Source organism: Myodes glareolus, chromosome 6 (genome assembly GCF_982192425.1).
Source record: "Myodes glareolus chromosome 6, mMyoGla1.1, whole genome shotgun sequence".
Lineage (NCBI taxonomy): Eukaryota > Metazoa > Chordata > Mammalia > Rodentia > Cricetidae > Myodes > Myodes glareolus.
The window spans coordinates 23,149,986-23,167,518 of NC_142031.1; the positions used below are offsets into that span (position 1 = coordinate 23,149,986).

At 47.7% G+C, this 17,533-nt stretch overlaps 1 protein-coding gene across 1 annotated transcript; it reads left to right on the forward strand.

Annotated features, from left to right (window-relative positions):
• Positions 1–523: 523 nt before the first annotated feature.
• Positions 524–16,435, forward strand: Sec61a1 (SEC61 translocon subunit alpha 1). The gene is made up of 12 exons (XM_085690599.2): positions 524–681; positions 927–994; positions 4,507–4,572; positions 4,650–4,728; positions 5,597–5,728; positions 7,390–7,499; positions 7,739–7,892; positions 10,765–10,925; positions 12,086–12,283; positions 13,057–13,248; positions 13,638–13,714; positions 14,539–16,435. The coding sequence occupies exons 1-12, from the start codon at positions 675–677 to the stop codon at positions 14,723–14,725; spliced, it is 1,431 nt and encodes a 476-aa protein (XP_085546725.1). The 5' UTR covers positions 524–674; the 3' UTR covers positions 14,726–16,435.
• Positions 16,436–17,533: the final 1,098 nt, after the last annotated feature.

The following is a 17,533-nucleotide window of genomic DNA, read 5'->3' on the forward strand; positions in this document are numbered from 1 at the left end:
CAGGCTTGGCTGGGTTTCTTCATCTCTCCTATCTCTCCAGTTCCACAGAACCGGGGGAAGTGGCCTTCCCGGAAGAGTGCCGAGACCCACACCGAGCCGCCAGACACGGCCTCCTCCGACCGTCCTCAAACGCAGGAGCTTAAGCATCCTCAGAGGCAGTCCACGACACCCAGGACAGGTGGCATGCTGTGCGAGATTCCACACACAGCTGTTCTGTATCGCGTACCGCACAACAGCCAAGGCCTACAGGTTCCCGGCATGCCACCATTGGCACTGAGGGCCACAGATTCGGAAATCCGAATCGCCCGCTCCGCCGGGTCACAAGGTGAAGGGTCCATAAACTACAGGCCAGAATGTGTCCGACTTCCGAACTGGTCTGCGCAGCTGCACACGCCCAGTTCCGGTGTGTCCGACAGCCATATTCCCGACAACCCCTCCGCTCCCACTGCACGCCGGGAGTTGTGGTCTTGGAGCTGGCTGCGCGGCAGGCGCGCGTGGCAGGAAGCGGAAGCGGCCGGTGGCCCATCCCCGGCCCCGCCTCGCCGCGCCGCTCGCCGCCGGGCTATCACTGACGTGTCTCTCGGCTGGGGGAACGCGCTTCGGAGCTAGTTGAGTCGCCTCACTCGAAGTGGAGCGCAGCCGAAGCAGGGCGTGGAGTCGAATCAGCCGCCGCCATGGCGAGTGAGTCCCTTGGGGCCACCCTGCGCTGCCGGGATGCGTCTCCTTTCCTTACTCGGGCGCCCGCCGGCCGTGCTGCCCGATCCCGGCGGAACGCGGCCTTCCCCGATACCCCTCGTCCCCGCGGTCCCAGACCGAACCCTCTAAGTCTCCGCGCCCCCACTCCCGGCTCCCACTCGTGCCGGGCTCCCCCAGGTGCCCACAGATTACTCTCTTAACTATTTCTCTTTCTGTTTCTTCCATCACAGTCAAATTTCTGGAAGTTATCAAGCCATTCTGTGTCATCCTACCGGAAATTCAGAAGCCAGAGAGAAAGGTAAGTTCCCCAGGTGGTGGTCAAAGAAGCCTTGAGAAACTGGGCGCTGGAAGTTTACAGTTCAATTAAAGATGGCCTCAGCACACGGAATGGAAACTGCCCCTCTGGAATGTAGCTGTATGTACTGGGATACTCAGGGGAGCTGTCGAAAGGTGACCTGATTGTGTGGGAATTCTCACGAAACCATCTTGTTTCATTTGGAGCATCTTGAGTAGATGGTAAAAAAACTCGGATTTGCCTGGTACAAAACTGGGTCTGAGCAGTGATTGAATAAGACCTCAGATATTGACTGGGTCTCAATCAAGACCCAGATTGAGTTACCCTCCCTTCGCCTCTAGCAGAGCAACTCATGGGGTGTTTCTTCCGTCTAGGAAGTGATTTTAGTATCCAGTTTCCAAAGGAAAAACCCAGTCATGTAATCGATTTGGACGTGTTTTTATTTTTTTATGTATGCTGCATTGAGGGTAAACGCAGTAGATGAAGTCCACGGCCATTGACAGCAGGTGCATCAGAGTGAAGGAAGGGAGAAATGCAGCACCATGTGAACCTTAATCAGAATCTCCATGGCTGGCAACTTCAGCCCAGGAATAAATGTTCCTAATGTGAGATTGCCCAAATGAAGGAACGTCCAGGCCTGTGGGTTACAGAAAAGGGTAAAGCCACTTTGAGTCCCTGTTCATTCAGACTGTGGCAAACATTCACATATGGCATCTCTAGTTGGTATTCACTTGGATACTTAGTATCTACTTATAATAATTTTTTTACTGAAGGTAGTTTCATACAAATGCCTTGTAGTACCCTAGCTGTCTTTGACAGGTTGATGTGCTAAGCTTCTCCTGCTCTACCTCAGTGCAAAGAATCTGGCTCTAGGGCCAAGAAGACCCAAGTCCCACCCTTTACCTTTTTTCTTCCGTAATCCTGTGACCTTGGCCTGACAGAACAAGGGAAATGGGAATTATTATGGATAGGTAGAACTGTGGCCCAGGTAGGGATTAAGTCTGATAGAGGACTAGAAGTTGCCTTGAGGGTGTGGAAAGGATTTTTGGCAAAAGGAATGTATGATTTACTTCCCAGTGAAGACAAAGCGTTTCTGTGCTTATATGGTAGGTTGTTAGATGCACTTCTTATTGATTTAAATGGAAGGCTAAAAGAAGCGCAGGGAAGAGGAATAAATGGCTGGGCAGATTAGAAATGACCTTGACAGTAAGGGCTTGAGTGTGACTTGGGGGCCTTGCAATAGAGGGCCAATCATGGCACTATATGAGATGGGTTTGGGGGCTATTTCAGAGGCAGAAGATTCGAGACTTAGGTGGAAAGCTTTTGACGATTTACTCTTAAATGCTCAGGAGAGAAGGCTTACTCATTTAAAATAGTCTTGAAAAATATGTCTCCTTTTTTCCTAACAGACTCATTGCATGGGCTATGGAAGTGGCTAGTGATGGACATGAGGCCTGTGTCTGGTGTCCGTCACCACAATAGCCAGTGGATGTGCACATTCATTACGAGCTTGTCTTTCTGGTGCCTGTGAAGTGGTGTTGTTTTTTCCCTCGTTAGACACCGAATTCTTGGTGTGGTAGGATGGCAGATAGAAAGGCAGATGTTCTTGGGAGACTGAGGAGGAATGTGAGCCTCCCAGCTGCCTCTGCAGGGTTTGAGCTTTGAATTCACCCCACCCATGTTTGGATGCATTGCTGTGTCTTTCTGGAATGACTGCATGCAGAGGACCAGACAGCCAGCTCATGGAGTCAGTGCTTGTTGGGGCTACTCTTGGCATTTCACTCACTTAATATCATTAGTCTTTAGCTGTCTGATTTTTATTGTTGTTTATTTGGTTTTTTTTTGCGGGGGGGGTTGTTTTTTCTATGCAGGGTTTTTTGGTGGATTTGGTGCCTGTCCTGGAACTAGCTCTTGTAGACCAGGCTGGCTTTGGACTCACCGAGTCTGCTTCTGCCTCCCAAGTGCTAGAATTAAAAGCCGTGCACCACCTCTGCCCAGCTAGTCTTTAGCTGTCTGTTAAACCTGTCTAAAGCCAGTCTTGATGTGGGATGTCCTTCTGTATATGTGTTGTTTTTATTGACTAGTTAATAAAGCTGTTTTGGCCAATGGCTTAGCAGAGTAAAAACAGGTGGGAAATCTGAACAGAGATATATATATAGAGGGAGGTGAAGTCAAGGAGATGTCATTGTAGTTGCCGAAGGAGAAAGGTGCCCAGAACTTTACCAGTAAGCCATAGTCTTGTGGCGATACACAGATTAGTAGAAATGGGTTAATTTAAGATAAAAAGAGCTAGCTAGAAATACACTTGAGCTATTGGCCAGTGTTGTAATTAATATAGTTTCTGTGTGATTATTCGGGTCTGGGCAGCCGGGAAACGATACGAGCGGTCTCTGTTTACAGAGTCTGGTAGTGGGGTCAGGCATTCTTGATTAAGACCCTGAAGAGAGCTCTCTGTCTAGTGACAGTGGTTTCTTGAACAGGAGGAACCTAGAGGTTTCTAACCAGGCTAGATAGTAAAATGATTTGCATTGACTGTTTAACTTAGTTGATTTCTTACCTTTCTGATTGTTGTGACAACATTCCTGACCACAGCAGTGTAATGGAGGATTGTGTTTGGGCTTTCTATCCAAGGGTACAGCTCATCATGACAAGGAAGGCATGTCAACAGAAACTTAAGGCACACTGGTCACATTATGTCCCCTGTCGGGAAGTAGAGGAAGATGAAGGCTGGTGCTCAGCTCACTTTCTCAGCCTATGGATTGGTGCCACCCACATTTAAGGTGGACTTCCTACTTGATATAACTCAGTCCAGAACTCTTCCATACTCGTATCCAGATGTTTGTTTCCATAATGGTTCTGAATCCCATGAAGTTGACAGTCAAGGTTAACCATCACACTTACATACCCAGGACGGGATGAGCCTAAACTGATGCTGCTGTGTTTTAGTGAGCAGGTTTCATATCAGCTCTTCCTGTCATGTGTCCCTTGCCCCCCCTCCCGCCCTGTGTTAATTACAGGATTTACTCTTGATTCACAGTCCCAGGTTTCCTTTTCCTTAGTTAGTTAGTTTGTTTGTTTTTAAGACAGGGTTCCCAGCAGCTGTGGAGCCTGTCCTGGAACTCGCTCTGTAGACCATTCTAGTCTTGAACTCACGGAGATTTGCCTACCTCTGCCTACCGAGTGCTAGGATTAAAGGCTTGCGCCACCAGCGCCTGTTAGTCCCAAGTGTTTTAAATGAGTTGAGTCAGAGTCAGGAGATTGTTAAGTGTACTGTAGGAAAGTGGCTGCTATGCCAGAAAGCTTGTCTGTTTCACAAGTCACTTTGGCTGCAATGTTTATCCATCTTAAATCATCACATCCTGGACAGAGAAAGCATATGATCTATACTACTTAATGCTGTGGTATGTTTGGTACACATTTGACCCGCCTCTGATAAATGGGGCATGAGATCTTATTTGGATCCATCTGCACTCATTTACCTATGGAATAACTTGCTTTCATTCTTTCCTTTCTAGATTCAGTTTAAGGAGAAAGTGTTGTGGACAGCTATTACCCTCTTCATTTTCTTAGTATGCTGCCAGGTAAGCTCTGCGCTGGTGTTGGTAGGGGTGACTGGGCTGAGAACACCTGTGTGATACCTGTTCTTGCCCGTTTCCAGATTCCCCTGTTTGGCATCATGTCTTCAGACTCAGCTGACCCTTTCTACTGGATGCGAGTGATTCTAGCCTCCAACAGAGGTAGGACCTGCTCACTCTGCCTTCCCTGCACACTGGATAGGAAGAGCCTACTTTACTTACAGGCTTGGGCTTTAGATGGAGCTCAGAAAGTTCATGAAGGTGCATAGCTTGGAAAATAGAGGATGTTGGCGTGGAAAAGTCATGCAGCATTTGCTGATGAATGCATCCTGTTGGGTCTGAATGCAATACAGAACCTGTAATGACAAGATAAGACTGCATTGTAAAACGTTGTTTGAAACATGGAAAAACTAGAATACTTTTAAAATACCTAAGGTGATAACATTCTCTAGAAGGCATAATTTGTTCCTCAGCTGAATCTTTTTCATATCTATATATTACAATGTGTTTATAAAAATAGTTTGTAAGCCCTGACAAAATACCTCTGTGCACAGTGAAGATTTTGAATACATGTGTTGATACTGCATTTGATTAACTCATTTAAAAAATATATTCCACATTAAATTGGAAATCAGAAGTCCAACTGGTTTTAGCATAATGGAAGTGGGGAGTTTATTCACAGCCAGATACAGTTGTAGCAGCCCCTTTCCAGACTCTGGGAACGATTTGAATCTTATCCTTCCTTACTGATGAGGAGACCAACCTCTCTTATCTCCGTGAGGCCAGGGTCAGTCTGGTGCTGAATTGAAGTGCAGCAGTCTGTTTGGATAGCATGACTTCGTGCACAGAGGAAGATGCTTTCCGGCAGGGTAGACTGAATTAAGCTGTACTCTAATTGGTATTTGGAGGTGGTTCTGTTAGTTGAATGCTTTTGACCTTGTATCAGAGTGCCCCCAGTGTTGGTCACTGTATTTAGCAATGTTTGTTTTCCTGTGCTAATGTTGGCTGTGTCTTGCCTTCTTCCCTCAAGGTACCTTGATGGAGCTGGGCATCTCTCCTATTGTCACCTCCGGCCTTATCATGCAGCTCTTAGCTGGTGCCAAGATAATTGAAGTTGGGGACACCCCAAAAGACCGAGCTCTCTTCAATGGAGCCCAAAAGTGTAAGAAAGATCATACATAATGTTCTAATTTCCATGGTTGAGGATGAGAATTTGCTGTGAAGCTTCTGGGATTAAAGCCAAGGTGCTCTGTTCTCTGCTCTCCTTACTGCCTCTCTGCATGCACCCCATGATCTGCACTAGGGAGAGGCAGGGCAGGACCTCATCCCTTTACTGTGCAGTTTCCACTCATACATCAGAGCTCATTGAACATATGAGGGGCTGTTGTACCTGCTGCTTCATTATTTGTCAGGTGTTTTTCTTGTGTGTGTGAAGGGGGCTTTAGTGGGGAGAGGGCACACCTCTGTTGTGAAGTGAAGAAAGTGAGGCGGTCGTCCTGCAGGCTTAGTTTTCCATCTGGTGTTTGCCATACAAGTGATGGGTGTTACTGGTAATTATGGCTAGCCACCTGCATCAGTATCCTACTTCTGAACTGGAGTAGGTTATTCAGGAAAAGTTTTTAAAGTTTTTAAACTTTTTTCTGCCTTAAGAATTTAGGAGTTTTGGGGCTGGGTTTGTAGCTCAGTGGTGGAGCGCTTGTAGCATGCCCAAATCCCTGGGTTTGATTACTGATACTGAGGGGGGAAAATCTTTTAAATAATGCAGGGTTACTGAGCAGGTTTTTTTGTTTTAAGTTTTTACAGTTTTTATTCATGTGCCACTGTGTGTGTGTGTGTGTGTGTGTGTGTGTGTGTGTGTGTGTTTGTGTGTTTGTAGGACAGAGAACAACTTGGCAAGCGTGATTCTCCTTTGAATGTGCCAGTTCCAGGCATCATACTCAAATCATCCAACTTGGCAACAAGTGCCTTAGCTACTGAGCTGTTTTGTTGACCCTGTTTGTTTAGTTTGGTTGGTTTGATTTTATTTATTTTTTATTGTGTTTGTGTGCATGCGTGTGACATGGTCTGTGTAGAAAGGAGTCAGGATAGCTTTGTGGGGTTGGTTCTGTCTTTTCTCCTTTATGTAGATTCTGAAGGTGGAGCTCAGGTCATCAGGCTTGCATGGCAAGTAAGTATCAGCATAGACATCTTAGCTACCACTCCCTGAACAGTTTTTTTTTTTTTAAATTTTAAATAGGGACTATACGAGGCAGACTCTTGAAAATTTAAACTGAAATTTAAATCCTCACTCTTGGAAAAATAATTACACTATGCCTAGGAACAAAATATAATGAAATCTAAGAAACAGTCTGCAAAGGAGGTGGGGCAGGAATTTAAACTTAGTGCAGCAGGATTGGTTTTATCCCAAGGTCTTCTGTGCTCTGGATGTGGATCTGAGTTGTAAGCTTAGAACCCGCCTCCTTGTGGCTCAGCATAGGAGGTTTCCGGATCCCAGCTACCTGCAGTGCACCCAGTGCTTCAGGGGTGCTGGCACTGCATTTCATCTCTGATTGTGCCTGGGATTCGGCTGCCTTTCCTAAGACCACTTTTGCCATGCTTCAGCTCTTCCTCCATCGCTAAGCAGGAGGTGAGACTGGGAAGCTGCTGTGCTTTTGTTGAGAGCTCACAAATGGACAGTGTGACTGTTGAGATTCCTCCTCCAGCTCCCTTGCGGCAGTGTCGGCACTGTGCCTTTTCTTCCCAGTGGTGGGCATTCAAGTGTTCTTTAGCCATTTCTTATGTTGTGTACTGCCCTCTTTGAGAACACAGTTCTCTTGTTTCTAGTGTTTGGCATGATCATTACTATCGGTCAGTCCATTGTGTACGTGATGACGGGCATGTATGGGGACCCTTCGGAGATGGGTGCTGGAATCTGCCTGCTGATCACCATTCAGGTAATTGTTATGCTTCCCCCTCCCCACTATCTGAAATACCAAATCTCATCTGTGCCTCAAAGATGCTGGGGGTTGTGGGTTTGCCCTTCTTAATCCACCAGAGGAAGACTGAGGACTCTCACTAACTCAGCTTTCTGTTCTTACATTCAAGAACCCAATTACTGAGGAAGAAGAGAGTCATGTCCATCGGGAGCAGTAACATCTATTTGAGTTCTTTAATCTTTTTTTTTCTTTCACAGCTCTTTGTTGCTGGCTTAATTGTCCTACTTTTGGATGAACTCCTGCAGAAAGGATATGGCTTGGGTTCTGGCATCTCCCTCTTCATTGCTACCAATATCTGTGAGACCATTGTGTGGAAGGCTTTCAGTCCCACCACCGTCAACACTGGCCGAGGTAAGAACCCCAGGAGCTCATGCTGTAGTTTAGCAGAGGTTCTGTCTGTGGTAGGCACAAGCTCCTGGCTTTTCTGTGCATCCACTATGTTTTAAAATATAGGTGAGGTTGTGCTCATGGCAATACCCAGCATAGATTTTCATTTGCCTCACTGTGGTTGGCATACTAGATAGGAGTGAGGTCTGGCCTCACTTCTCAGCTCAGTAAGAACTGCTTTATATAGTAAATGCTTTGTGTTTTAACCTCTGTCTTGGGTAGACATCAAGTCATGTTCACTTTGTTGACAATGAAATTGTATACATTCTCACCTTTATGTATTTTGGACGATTCCTGTGGATCATTTTGGAAACAAACAAAAAAACAACTAGAACTATTAAATAAAAGCATTTGATCACACTTGCCCTTGGACTCAGATCCTGGCTGTAGGTGGTGTGAGCACATTCCCCTATAGCTGATCTGGGCCATCATGCAGTGAAGGGGTCATGACACATATGTAATTCCAACACTCCAGATGCTGAGGCAGGAGAATTTGAGAATCTGAGGATTTGAGGTGAGCCTACACTATGTAACAAGGTCATGCTCTCACAAAATGAAAAGCTGGGGATGTAGAGGTTTGGCACCATAGAGAAAGGAAACAAGGGACCACATGATGCCTGGCTCGTAGTAGGTACAGAACAAATATTAGTATGCTATGGCAAATCCATTTCTGCCATTCCAGGGCAGAAAGAGTGCCCTGGAAACGGGAATGTTTCTAATCAGAATATGTGAAAACAAGGGAAGGCTTAGAATAAGACATACTAGGAAAGAGACTTTTGTCCCTAAATGTGTTATTTATTTAGAAGTCTTATGAAAAATATTTGTGCATGTTTTCATAAAATTGAATGCAGAGGCAGTTTCTGCCTCCAGAGACCATATAACCCTGTACATCTAATGAACAAAAGCTGTCCTCTAATGAAGTCAAAGGCACATTGGGAGAGACTGGGACAAGGAAAGACAGGACTTGTCAGACTAGGATATGGAGAGGCGTCAGGTGAAGGTGCATTTGGAGTCCACTACTTAGACCACATGGTCAGGGATTCCTGCAGTAGAAATGATAGCAGAGAAGGGAGCAGGGTGGGATGGTCAGTCCCGGCTCAGGAAGCAGCGGAGAGGGGTATTGCATTCTGGAGCTGAATGGAGTCTAGCAGAACACTGCTGAAGAAGTGCATGGCAGCCGTGAGCAGACAGGATGTGGCAGCATGGATTGGTTGTTAGGGAAGAAGATGTGGGAGATGGGGCTGAGGTGGAAAACCGAGAAGTCACTGGAGGTGTCTCCATGGCCAGGCCTGGCGGAAATGTAATCGGGAAGGGTGATTTGATTTCCTGGCTGCCAGTGTGAGATGAGTTATACCAGGGAACCAAGGGTGATAGCATCAGTAAGGTACAAGGACCAGAAGTATACAGAGGGCACAGGTGTAGCCAGAAGGGCTACAACATCTTGGCTAGCTCACCACTGCTGCTTCCTTGAGCGGTGCAAAAGTCTAGGACCGGGGATTAGTGTGGATAGCTGCATGGTGTGCCACAGAGGTGGTGCTGAGTGTGCGGAGATGCACTAGTTCCCAGAAATTTGCCAGATACGACAGTAATTGTAAAAATTACTGGGACCTAATCCTGGCATTGTTGGCTCTGCTATGGGTCACCATGACAAAAATAAGGAAGAGCTACAGGGAAAGTATTACAGAGTTGATCCAGGCAACTTAGTTGAGCAGTCTTGAAAGACGTGAGAGAAGCAACCAACAGTGCTGGAATCCTGAGCTGAGGTTGTTTGCAAGCTGGGACAGGACAAAAGCAGAGCGCTTGGTGGGGAGCTTAGAAAGGCCGCTGGGGATAAATACAAGCACGTCCTTCTTCCCCTGGCCTGCCTGGACCACCTTCTCTGTTAGATAAGAGGCTTGTCCTGACTGCAGCTCCCATATCCCTGAATACTAAATAGGAGATAGACCACAGCTGAAAGGTAGGAGGGTGTAGGTAGACTTTCCTGTCCCACCAGCCAATTCCAAGTAACTACTCAGAATCTTATTAGTAGTTACAAATGCTTGGCCCATATCTTAGACTTGTCTCCAGCCAGCTTAAAGTAACCCATTTCTATTAATATATGTGCTGCCCCGAAGCTCATTTACCTCATCTATGAACTTTCCATGTTGTATCTTTCGCATCTGGCTCACAGCTCTTTGTGACTCTGCCTGCCTTCTTCCCATCATTCTTAAGTCTGGTTCTCTCACCTAACTTTTTCTTGCCTGTCCATTGGCCAGCCAGCTCTTTATTAATCCTTGAGAGTAATACATATTTACAGTATACAAAGACTGTTCAACAACATTGGGCTTCCTCTAGTCTCCCCTTGCCCTATAGATATTTAGGACCCTCTTCCTGCTCCTTTCATCTTTCAGGAACCCATCTGTTGGCAGGCCTGCTATTGGGCATAACTTGTGGAAGGGTGAAGACTGATCTCAGGCTATACATCCATGGTGTTCCTCCTAGTAGGATTATTGGTGTTTGAAACTGCGAGCCCAAGCTTTCCCAACTCTCATTCTCTGTGGGCAGCCCTCTTCAGAGACTGGGATAAATGATCTTGCTGCCCAGATTATAGATCAGGACTTGGCCTTTTCCAGGCAACATGTGTCATGAATATGTTTAAATTGGTGGCTGTCCTTCCACATGTCTGGTAACCTGAGAACTGAGAGCAACCAGCACATCTCAAAGAAAACAGCCCAGTGCTGTAGTTCGCTTCTCTGAACTCCTTCACTTTCCACTCAGTCTTGGTGATTCAGAAACTGAGAGGCAAGGTGAGCTGCTCTTCATCCTCCACCACCTTTGTGTACCATTCTGCCTGCAGGGATGGAATTCGAAGGTGCCATCATTGCTCTGTTCCACCTGTTGGCCACCCGCACAGACAAGGTCCGAGCCCTTCGAGAAGCGTTCTATCGCCAAAATCTCCCTAACCTCATGAACCTGATTGCCACCATCTTTGTCTTTGCTGTTGTCATCTATTTCCAGGTATGTTCAAAGTCAGCTAAGTAGGTCTGCCTTGTACAGAGTCCAGCTCAGCACCTACATTATCCTTCTGCTTCATGTTCTCAGGTTTATGATGTTTCTGAGTAGGACACCTGAATTGCTAGCTGTCTTTTAATTGTACTGATCCTCATACTTAATGGGATTTTTGTATTTAGGGGTTTGTTTTTGAGATGGGGTCTGTCAAGCCCTACTATGTAGATCAGCTATTCTTAAGCCCACATAGATCATCTTTCCCTGCCTCCCAGGTGTTGGGATCAAAGGGTTATGCCACCATGCCCAGCATTCTTTGCAGTATTTTGATATTCACTAAAGAAGTTGCAGCAGTTAGCTAGATGTGATGGCTCATTTAGGTTGGTGGTACAGAAGACCAAGAGTTCTAGGGCATTGTGGTGTATGTAGTACAATCCTATTTTAAAACAAACAAGGCTGGTGAGATGACTCGGTATATACAGGTAATTGTTGCCAAGTTTAGTGACCTGAGTTCAGTTCCCAGGACCCACATGGCAAGAACCAACTTCTGTATGCTGTCCTTTGATCTCCACTTACACACTGGCATGCATGCATCACCACGGGCATACACACACATATTTAAATACAATCAAAAGAAGGGGACAACACTTGAAAGACACTTGTTTGTGATAAGGAATACTTTTCTGAGGCCAGGCAACTCAATAGTGACTCCTGCTGATACCAGCCAACTGCCCACTTAGTAACAAGTCAGTCTTCCAGGGCAGGGTGAGTAACTGTAGTTAAATCAGTAAGAGTTTGCGTCTTCTGTCCTTTGTCCTAGACTAGTGTCCTGGGCACTGGGTTTGTGACAGTAAAGAAGATTGATGCTCTGGGATCCAGGGTCTCCGAGGGGTGGGTGGTATTGCTAGGAGAGCTTAGCTTTTGTGGATGATCACATCATGGATGATCACTGCCTGAGAACCCTAACAGGATCTGGAGCTGGTGGTTTTTATGTCAGCCTTTTTGTATAGGAAGAAAAGGGCATGTGTCCTTGGACACCATCACAACTGGTAGCCCGGTGGTAGAACTGACACCCAGGCCCACCTCTCTTGTGGCCTGACCTTCTTAGCCACACTGGGGACTCTAGGCAGAATAGAACAGTAAAAGGGTGTGTTGTTGTGTTTGCCCTGCAGGGCTTCCGAGTGGACCTTCCAATCAAGTCTGCACGTTACCGAGGCCAGTACAACACCTATCCCATCAAGCTCTTCTACACCTCCAACATCCCCATCATTCTGCAGTCCGCTCTGGTGTCCAACTTGTATGTCATCTCCCAGATGCTGTCAGCCCGCTTCAGTGGCAACCTGCTGGTTAGCCTGTTGGGCACTTGGTCGGTGAGTGTCACTGGGTGAGTTAAGGATTGTTTGTACTAGTGCAGCTAGCTGTGGTGTTTTGTGGCAGGATATCTTAACTCGGGACTAAGTATTTCACTCAAAGGTGAAGTTTCTTTATTGCCTCATACAAATACAGTTGAGTGAGTTTGCCTGTAGGCGTGCTTATGACACCACGCCTTGGCTCCGTGCTGTGGCATGTTTGAAACAGCATCCAGAGAACTTCTGTAGTTAGACTTTCCTTTGGGCCACCAGCTCACAAATAATGACATGGAAACTTACTAATTATGAAAGCTTGGTCTTAGCTTAGGCTTGTTTTTATTTTATTTTTTTTTATTTTTTTTTTTTAATATTTATTTATTATGTTACAAATTCTGTCTGCGAGTATGCCTGCAGGTCAGAAGAGGGCTCCAGACCTCATTACAGATGGTTGTGAGCCACCATGTGGTTGCTGGGAATTGAACTCAGGACCTTTGGAAGAGCAGGCAGTGCCCTTAACCACTGAGCCATCTCTCCAGCCCTAGGCTTGTTTTTAATTAGCTCTTATAACTTCCCCATTTTTATTAAACTATGTTCTGTCATATACTACTCCTCCTGCTTCTTCCATGTCTTCCCACGTCAAGTGCCTAAATTCCTCCTCCTTTCTCTCTCTGCCTGGAAGTCCTGTACTCCTGCCCAGCTCCTGGTCATTCAGCCTTTTATTATACCACTCACAGCAGTACCCCTTCATACGGTGTGCAAATAGCCCACAGCAGACTTCTATGTCTTACTCCTAGGACACGTCATCTGGGGGCCCAGCTCGTGCTTATCCAGTTGGTGGCCTGTGTTACTACCTGTCTCCTCCGGAATCATTTGGCTCAGTGCTGGAGGACCCTGTCCATGCTGTCGTGTATATTGTATTCATGCTGGGATCCTGTGCATTCTTTTCTAAAACATGGATTGAAGTTTCTGGTTCTTCTGCCAAAGACGTAAGTCTAAGTTAACATTCCTAATAGAGACAGGTGTCCTAATGAGACAGCTGTTGACATCCAGAGAGTTCCACTTGTTACCACTTTATAAGTAGTGGTTTGTGATCTAAGTGCTCCATCCTGCAGAGGGACCATCCCCTTTGGTGGTTCTGTATGGAAGCTCTGAGGGCAACAGATGGAGATTGACAGAGTTGGCTCTGAGTATTGAACCTGAGGCCAGACTAGAAAGGTAGACCTCTGTGTGAGTGAGTGCATTGCTACAGGTTAAAAATCCTCCATGAAGACTGTTAGGACTGGGAGAGGCAGGGGGACATTTGTAATAGGTTAATTCCACTGTGAAGCACCCCTCCCCGGCATCTGGCTCATGTGCTTGTATTTGGGCCATGTAGGTTGCAAAGCAGCTGAAGGAGCAGCAAATGGTGATGAGGGGCCACAGAGAGACTTCCATGGTTCATGAGCTCAACCGGTAAGTGTGGTCACTAACCCTGAACACCAGAGGTACCAGAATAGCCCTATACAACCCTGTCCAGCAAAGATAGTGCAAGAATGGAAAAGGAAGCACACACCCGGGGGGAGAGGGGGTGTGGTATGTGTGTGACTGACCTGACTTAGGCCTGAATGTACCTAGAGCAAGCTGAAAGCATCCTCAGAGTGGGTGGGGCCTGGCACAGATTAAGCAAGAGCTGTCCTGAAAGGAGTGGTTAGTGTTCAGATAAAGACCAAATCAGAGGCCAGAGACTGTCAGACTCAGCCACGGTGATGGAGGAATGTAGCAATCACCTTATGGAGAGAGAAGGAGAGGAGAGACTGGAGCTCCCGGAGCAGCAGGAGACCCTGTGAAGACCTCCTCATCATGATTCTGAAACTGCCTCTCAGAAGGCAGAAAGTGCCTGGTACTTTCCAGCCAGGCTGTCACAGTCTGTTGCCGTGGTTGGCTCTTCTGCGCTCATGCAGAGCACCCGGTTGCTTCACAGAAAGCAGCTTTTCACTGCAGTCCCTAACTCCTAAGGCCCTGACTCAGACTGCCTGTGAGAAGCACAGCAACCCCAGCAGAGATTCCTGATACTTGTGCCTCACCCACCTGGGCACATCTGTGGAGTTTTCAGCTTCTGAGTAGCAGAAGAATGGAGATGAAGTGTCTTATGGTCTTTCACTATGTAAAATCCAGTGTGGCATCATCCATGTTTGCATTTGTGCTAGTCACATTCCCAGGGACCATGTGGCCAGCTTAATGGGCGTGTTCGGCTTTCTGGCTCAGTAGGCAACACAGAGCTGTCTGTCTGTCTGCAGGTACATTCCCACAGCCGCAGCCTTTGGTGGGCTGTGCATTGGGGCCCTCTCGGTCCTGGCTGACTTCCTGGGTGCTATTGGGTCTGGAACCGGAATCCTGCTGGCAGTCACCATCATCTACCAGTACTTTGAGATCTTCGTCAAGGAGCAGAGCGAGGTGGGCAGCATGGGAGCCCTTCTCTTCTGAGCCTTGTGTGCCCATGGACCAGGGTGAGGGCTCCAGAACTGCCTGGAAAGGGTGCTCTTACCACTGGAGCATGCTACCGTGGCATAGGGACTTTTAAATTTTTTTATTAATTTTTTTTAATTTCATATCTTTTCATTCCACTGTGTAAAGTGCTAGGAAATTTCCAATTTGAAATTTTGCTTTTTTTTTTTTTCTGGCATTGGCAAAAAGAAAAACAGTAGAAGTGAATTGTTAGCTAATGACCAGAGGATGTGGTAACCGATTGTTTCCAAGTATTCGATGTAATTTTTATTTAAACCTTTGCACTTCTCAGTGCCTGGCAGCTGCAAGGGTCCCAACTGCCCCCAGGCAGTCTGTGGCCCTGGTTGAAGGAAGCACAAACTAGGAGATGTCTCCATCTCATCTGGGCCGCAGAAAACGGCTGCAAACAGATGTGTTTTCTGGGGACCTGCTTGTGGGGTACTTCACGAGATTAACTCTCGGGTGAGGACATCTGGCTTAGGACTCTGTACGATGCCATCAATCTGTAAAGCAGATTTCATAGGACAGAGCTGCTACTGGAGGAATCAGTGCCCCGGAAGCTGGCCAGCCTAGTACCCTGCATGTGCTCTGGGTGGTGCAGCTGAGCATGCAGACGGGTGAACAACAGCAAGATCTGCCTGCCTACCATTGCCCGCAAGGCGGGGACTCCAGGCTCTTCCTGGAGCCTAGCCATACTAGATAGCTGGGCACATACAAAGGGCTTCATGCTTGCCCTCCTTGGTTCCCACTAGAAAGGGAGCTCCTATGGTGGCCACTTCTGTCTTCCTACTGAAAATTTCCTGTTCCAGTTTTTAGAATCTTTTTTAGGATTTGTTAGGACCAAATGTAGACTGGCTCAGGACCTGTAGGAAAACACACCAGGGTTTGGACCTCTTAGGGAAGTTGCTCAGAATCCTGTCTGGAGTTAAGGTATCTGGGGTGACAGGCAACATGGATGTGGGAGTTAGGAGTTCAGGCCTGTAAGAGTCCACTCTCAAGACAGACACTGCCTAGCAGCAAGTGTGCAAGGCTGCAGTTTGAGATCAGAGTAAATAGAGATTGTCAGCTTACCTTAAGACACAAGAAGGTCCAAGTTGTTCCCACAACGAGGCAGGAGTGCTGGGGGATGTGCAGTCATGTGGTCACAGCCTGCCAGCTACACCTGGGTCCTTCTCACCTCTGGAAGTAGCAAATGCCTGACCCAGGGTTCCTAGGGACCCTTGCTGCTGTGCTTGCCAAAAAATGGCAGTCAAGGGACAGTTAATTACTTGCCCCTACACAGGTCAGCAGCAGGGCCAGATCCTTTGCCCACAGCCCAGGACTCACCATATCACACGTGGCCTTGTCTAGACCCAGTCCTGAGCAGAGGAGCCCGGTGCCCTCCCAGTCCACAGGGTCTTCCCACTGCCCCTCCTCTGCCACAGAGCAGCAGAGCCTCCCACCTACACTAGGGACTCCACAGCTTCTGGCAGGCAGGTGCAGAGTCCCCAACTCTGGGCTGTGCTGGGGAGCCCACAGCCTCATCTGCTGTAGCCATCAGCTGGGCCTAGTAGCCTGTGGTTGATGGTCACCATTTGTGGGTGAGTGGGGATGACCTGGCTTCCAAGAGGACTGTCACTGTGGACACCAAAATGGCTTAACTGAGATACAGTGAAAAAGCGACAAATAAAACCGACTTTTTACAAGCTGCCTCGTCATCCTTGCTAACTAACTGCCACTGAGAGCAGAGGACTTGTTTGGGAGTGTTGGCAATGAACCAGGGTTACCAGTGGACTTATACCTTTCGGGAGCTGCTCTGCTAAGTACTGCCTGCCATCTCCTCTTCTTGTGCTCCCTCCCACTCCTGGGAAGCATGGGGCTGGGGCAGTGGAATCCTTGTGCACCAGCAGGGGTGAGGCTGTGGCTTCCAGGACAACAGTGTACACCTGGGTCCCAAAGGGTATTGGAGTGAGCTGTCCAAGCCAGGTAGGTGGCACAAGTTGGTGAGCACCTATAGCTCTAATTGACCAGGCCCAGAGCACAGCTGCTTATAGGGAGGCTTGGTGCTGGCCAGAGCCTGATGGGGACAGATGACTTGGGTAGTAAACCTGGGAACTGATCTGCCAGAAGCTTCTGGTTTACGTATCCATGCAGGTGACAGGGCAGTTCTTAAGCAGGACTGGGCGGCGGGGGGGGGGGGGGGGGGGGAAGGCATGCTATACTCAGTGGGCTCCCTGCACATGCTGCTCACAGCTTTGGAACACTTCTCTGCTCCCCGAGGATTGCTTGGTGGACAGGTATGAGCCGGACTGCAGAAGCCTGGCTCAGCATCACTGCTTAAGACTGCTCAGATGCAGGTGGGCAGCCAGCTCTGCCCTGCACTCACCTGCCTGCCAAGCACAGCTGAAGCCTAAGCCAGGAATATGGCTGGAGGTGGTGAGGTTCAGGCAACAGGTAAATGTTGGCTTCTACAAAACCTCCCACTCTAGGGAGGAACTGATGCTCTTGCTGCCTGGGGACTTGAGACTACATGTGCCAGAAGCAGCCTGTCTCCGGGAGCAGAACCCCGGTTACAGCAGCAGTTTGGCCTAACATGCCAGACTTGGCTTCTGTTCGAGGCTCCCTTCCTACTGCTTGGCTGCTGGTGTCCTCCAGGCACCTCTGCAGATACCTAGTTGGGATGACAGGGTTCAAGTCTACTGATTGGACAGTCCCTAGCATCACCTGGGAAAGGAACTCTTACACAAAAGATTAGTTAGATGAGGTTCACTTACGCATACCAGTGAGGGATTTTCTTCATTAGGTTGA

What these genes read in the sequence shown, in the direction of transcription:
- Sec61a1 (XM_085690599.2), top strand. An exon ending in TTTTCTTAGTATGCTGCCAG is followed by an intron (nt 4,573 to 4,649) that starts GTAAGCTCTGCG and finishes GCCCGTTTCCAG; the next exon opens with ATTCCCCTGTTTGGCATCAT. An exon ending in CTGGTTCTTCTGCCAAAGAC is followed by an intron (nt 13,249 to 13,637) that starts GTAAGTCTAAGT and finishes TGGGCCATGTAG; the next exon opens with GTTGCAAAGCAGCTGAAGGA.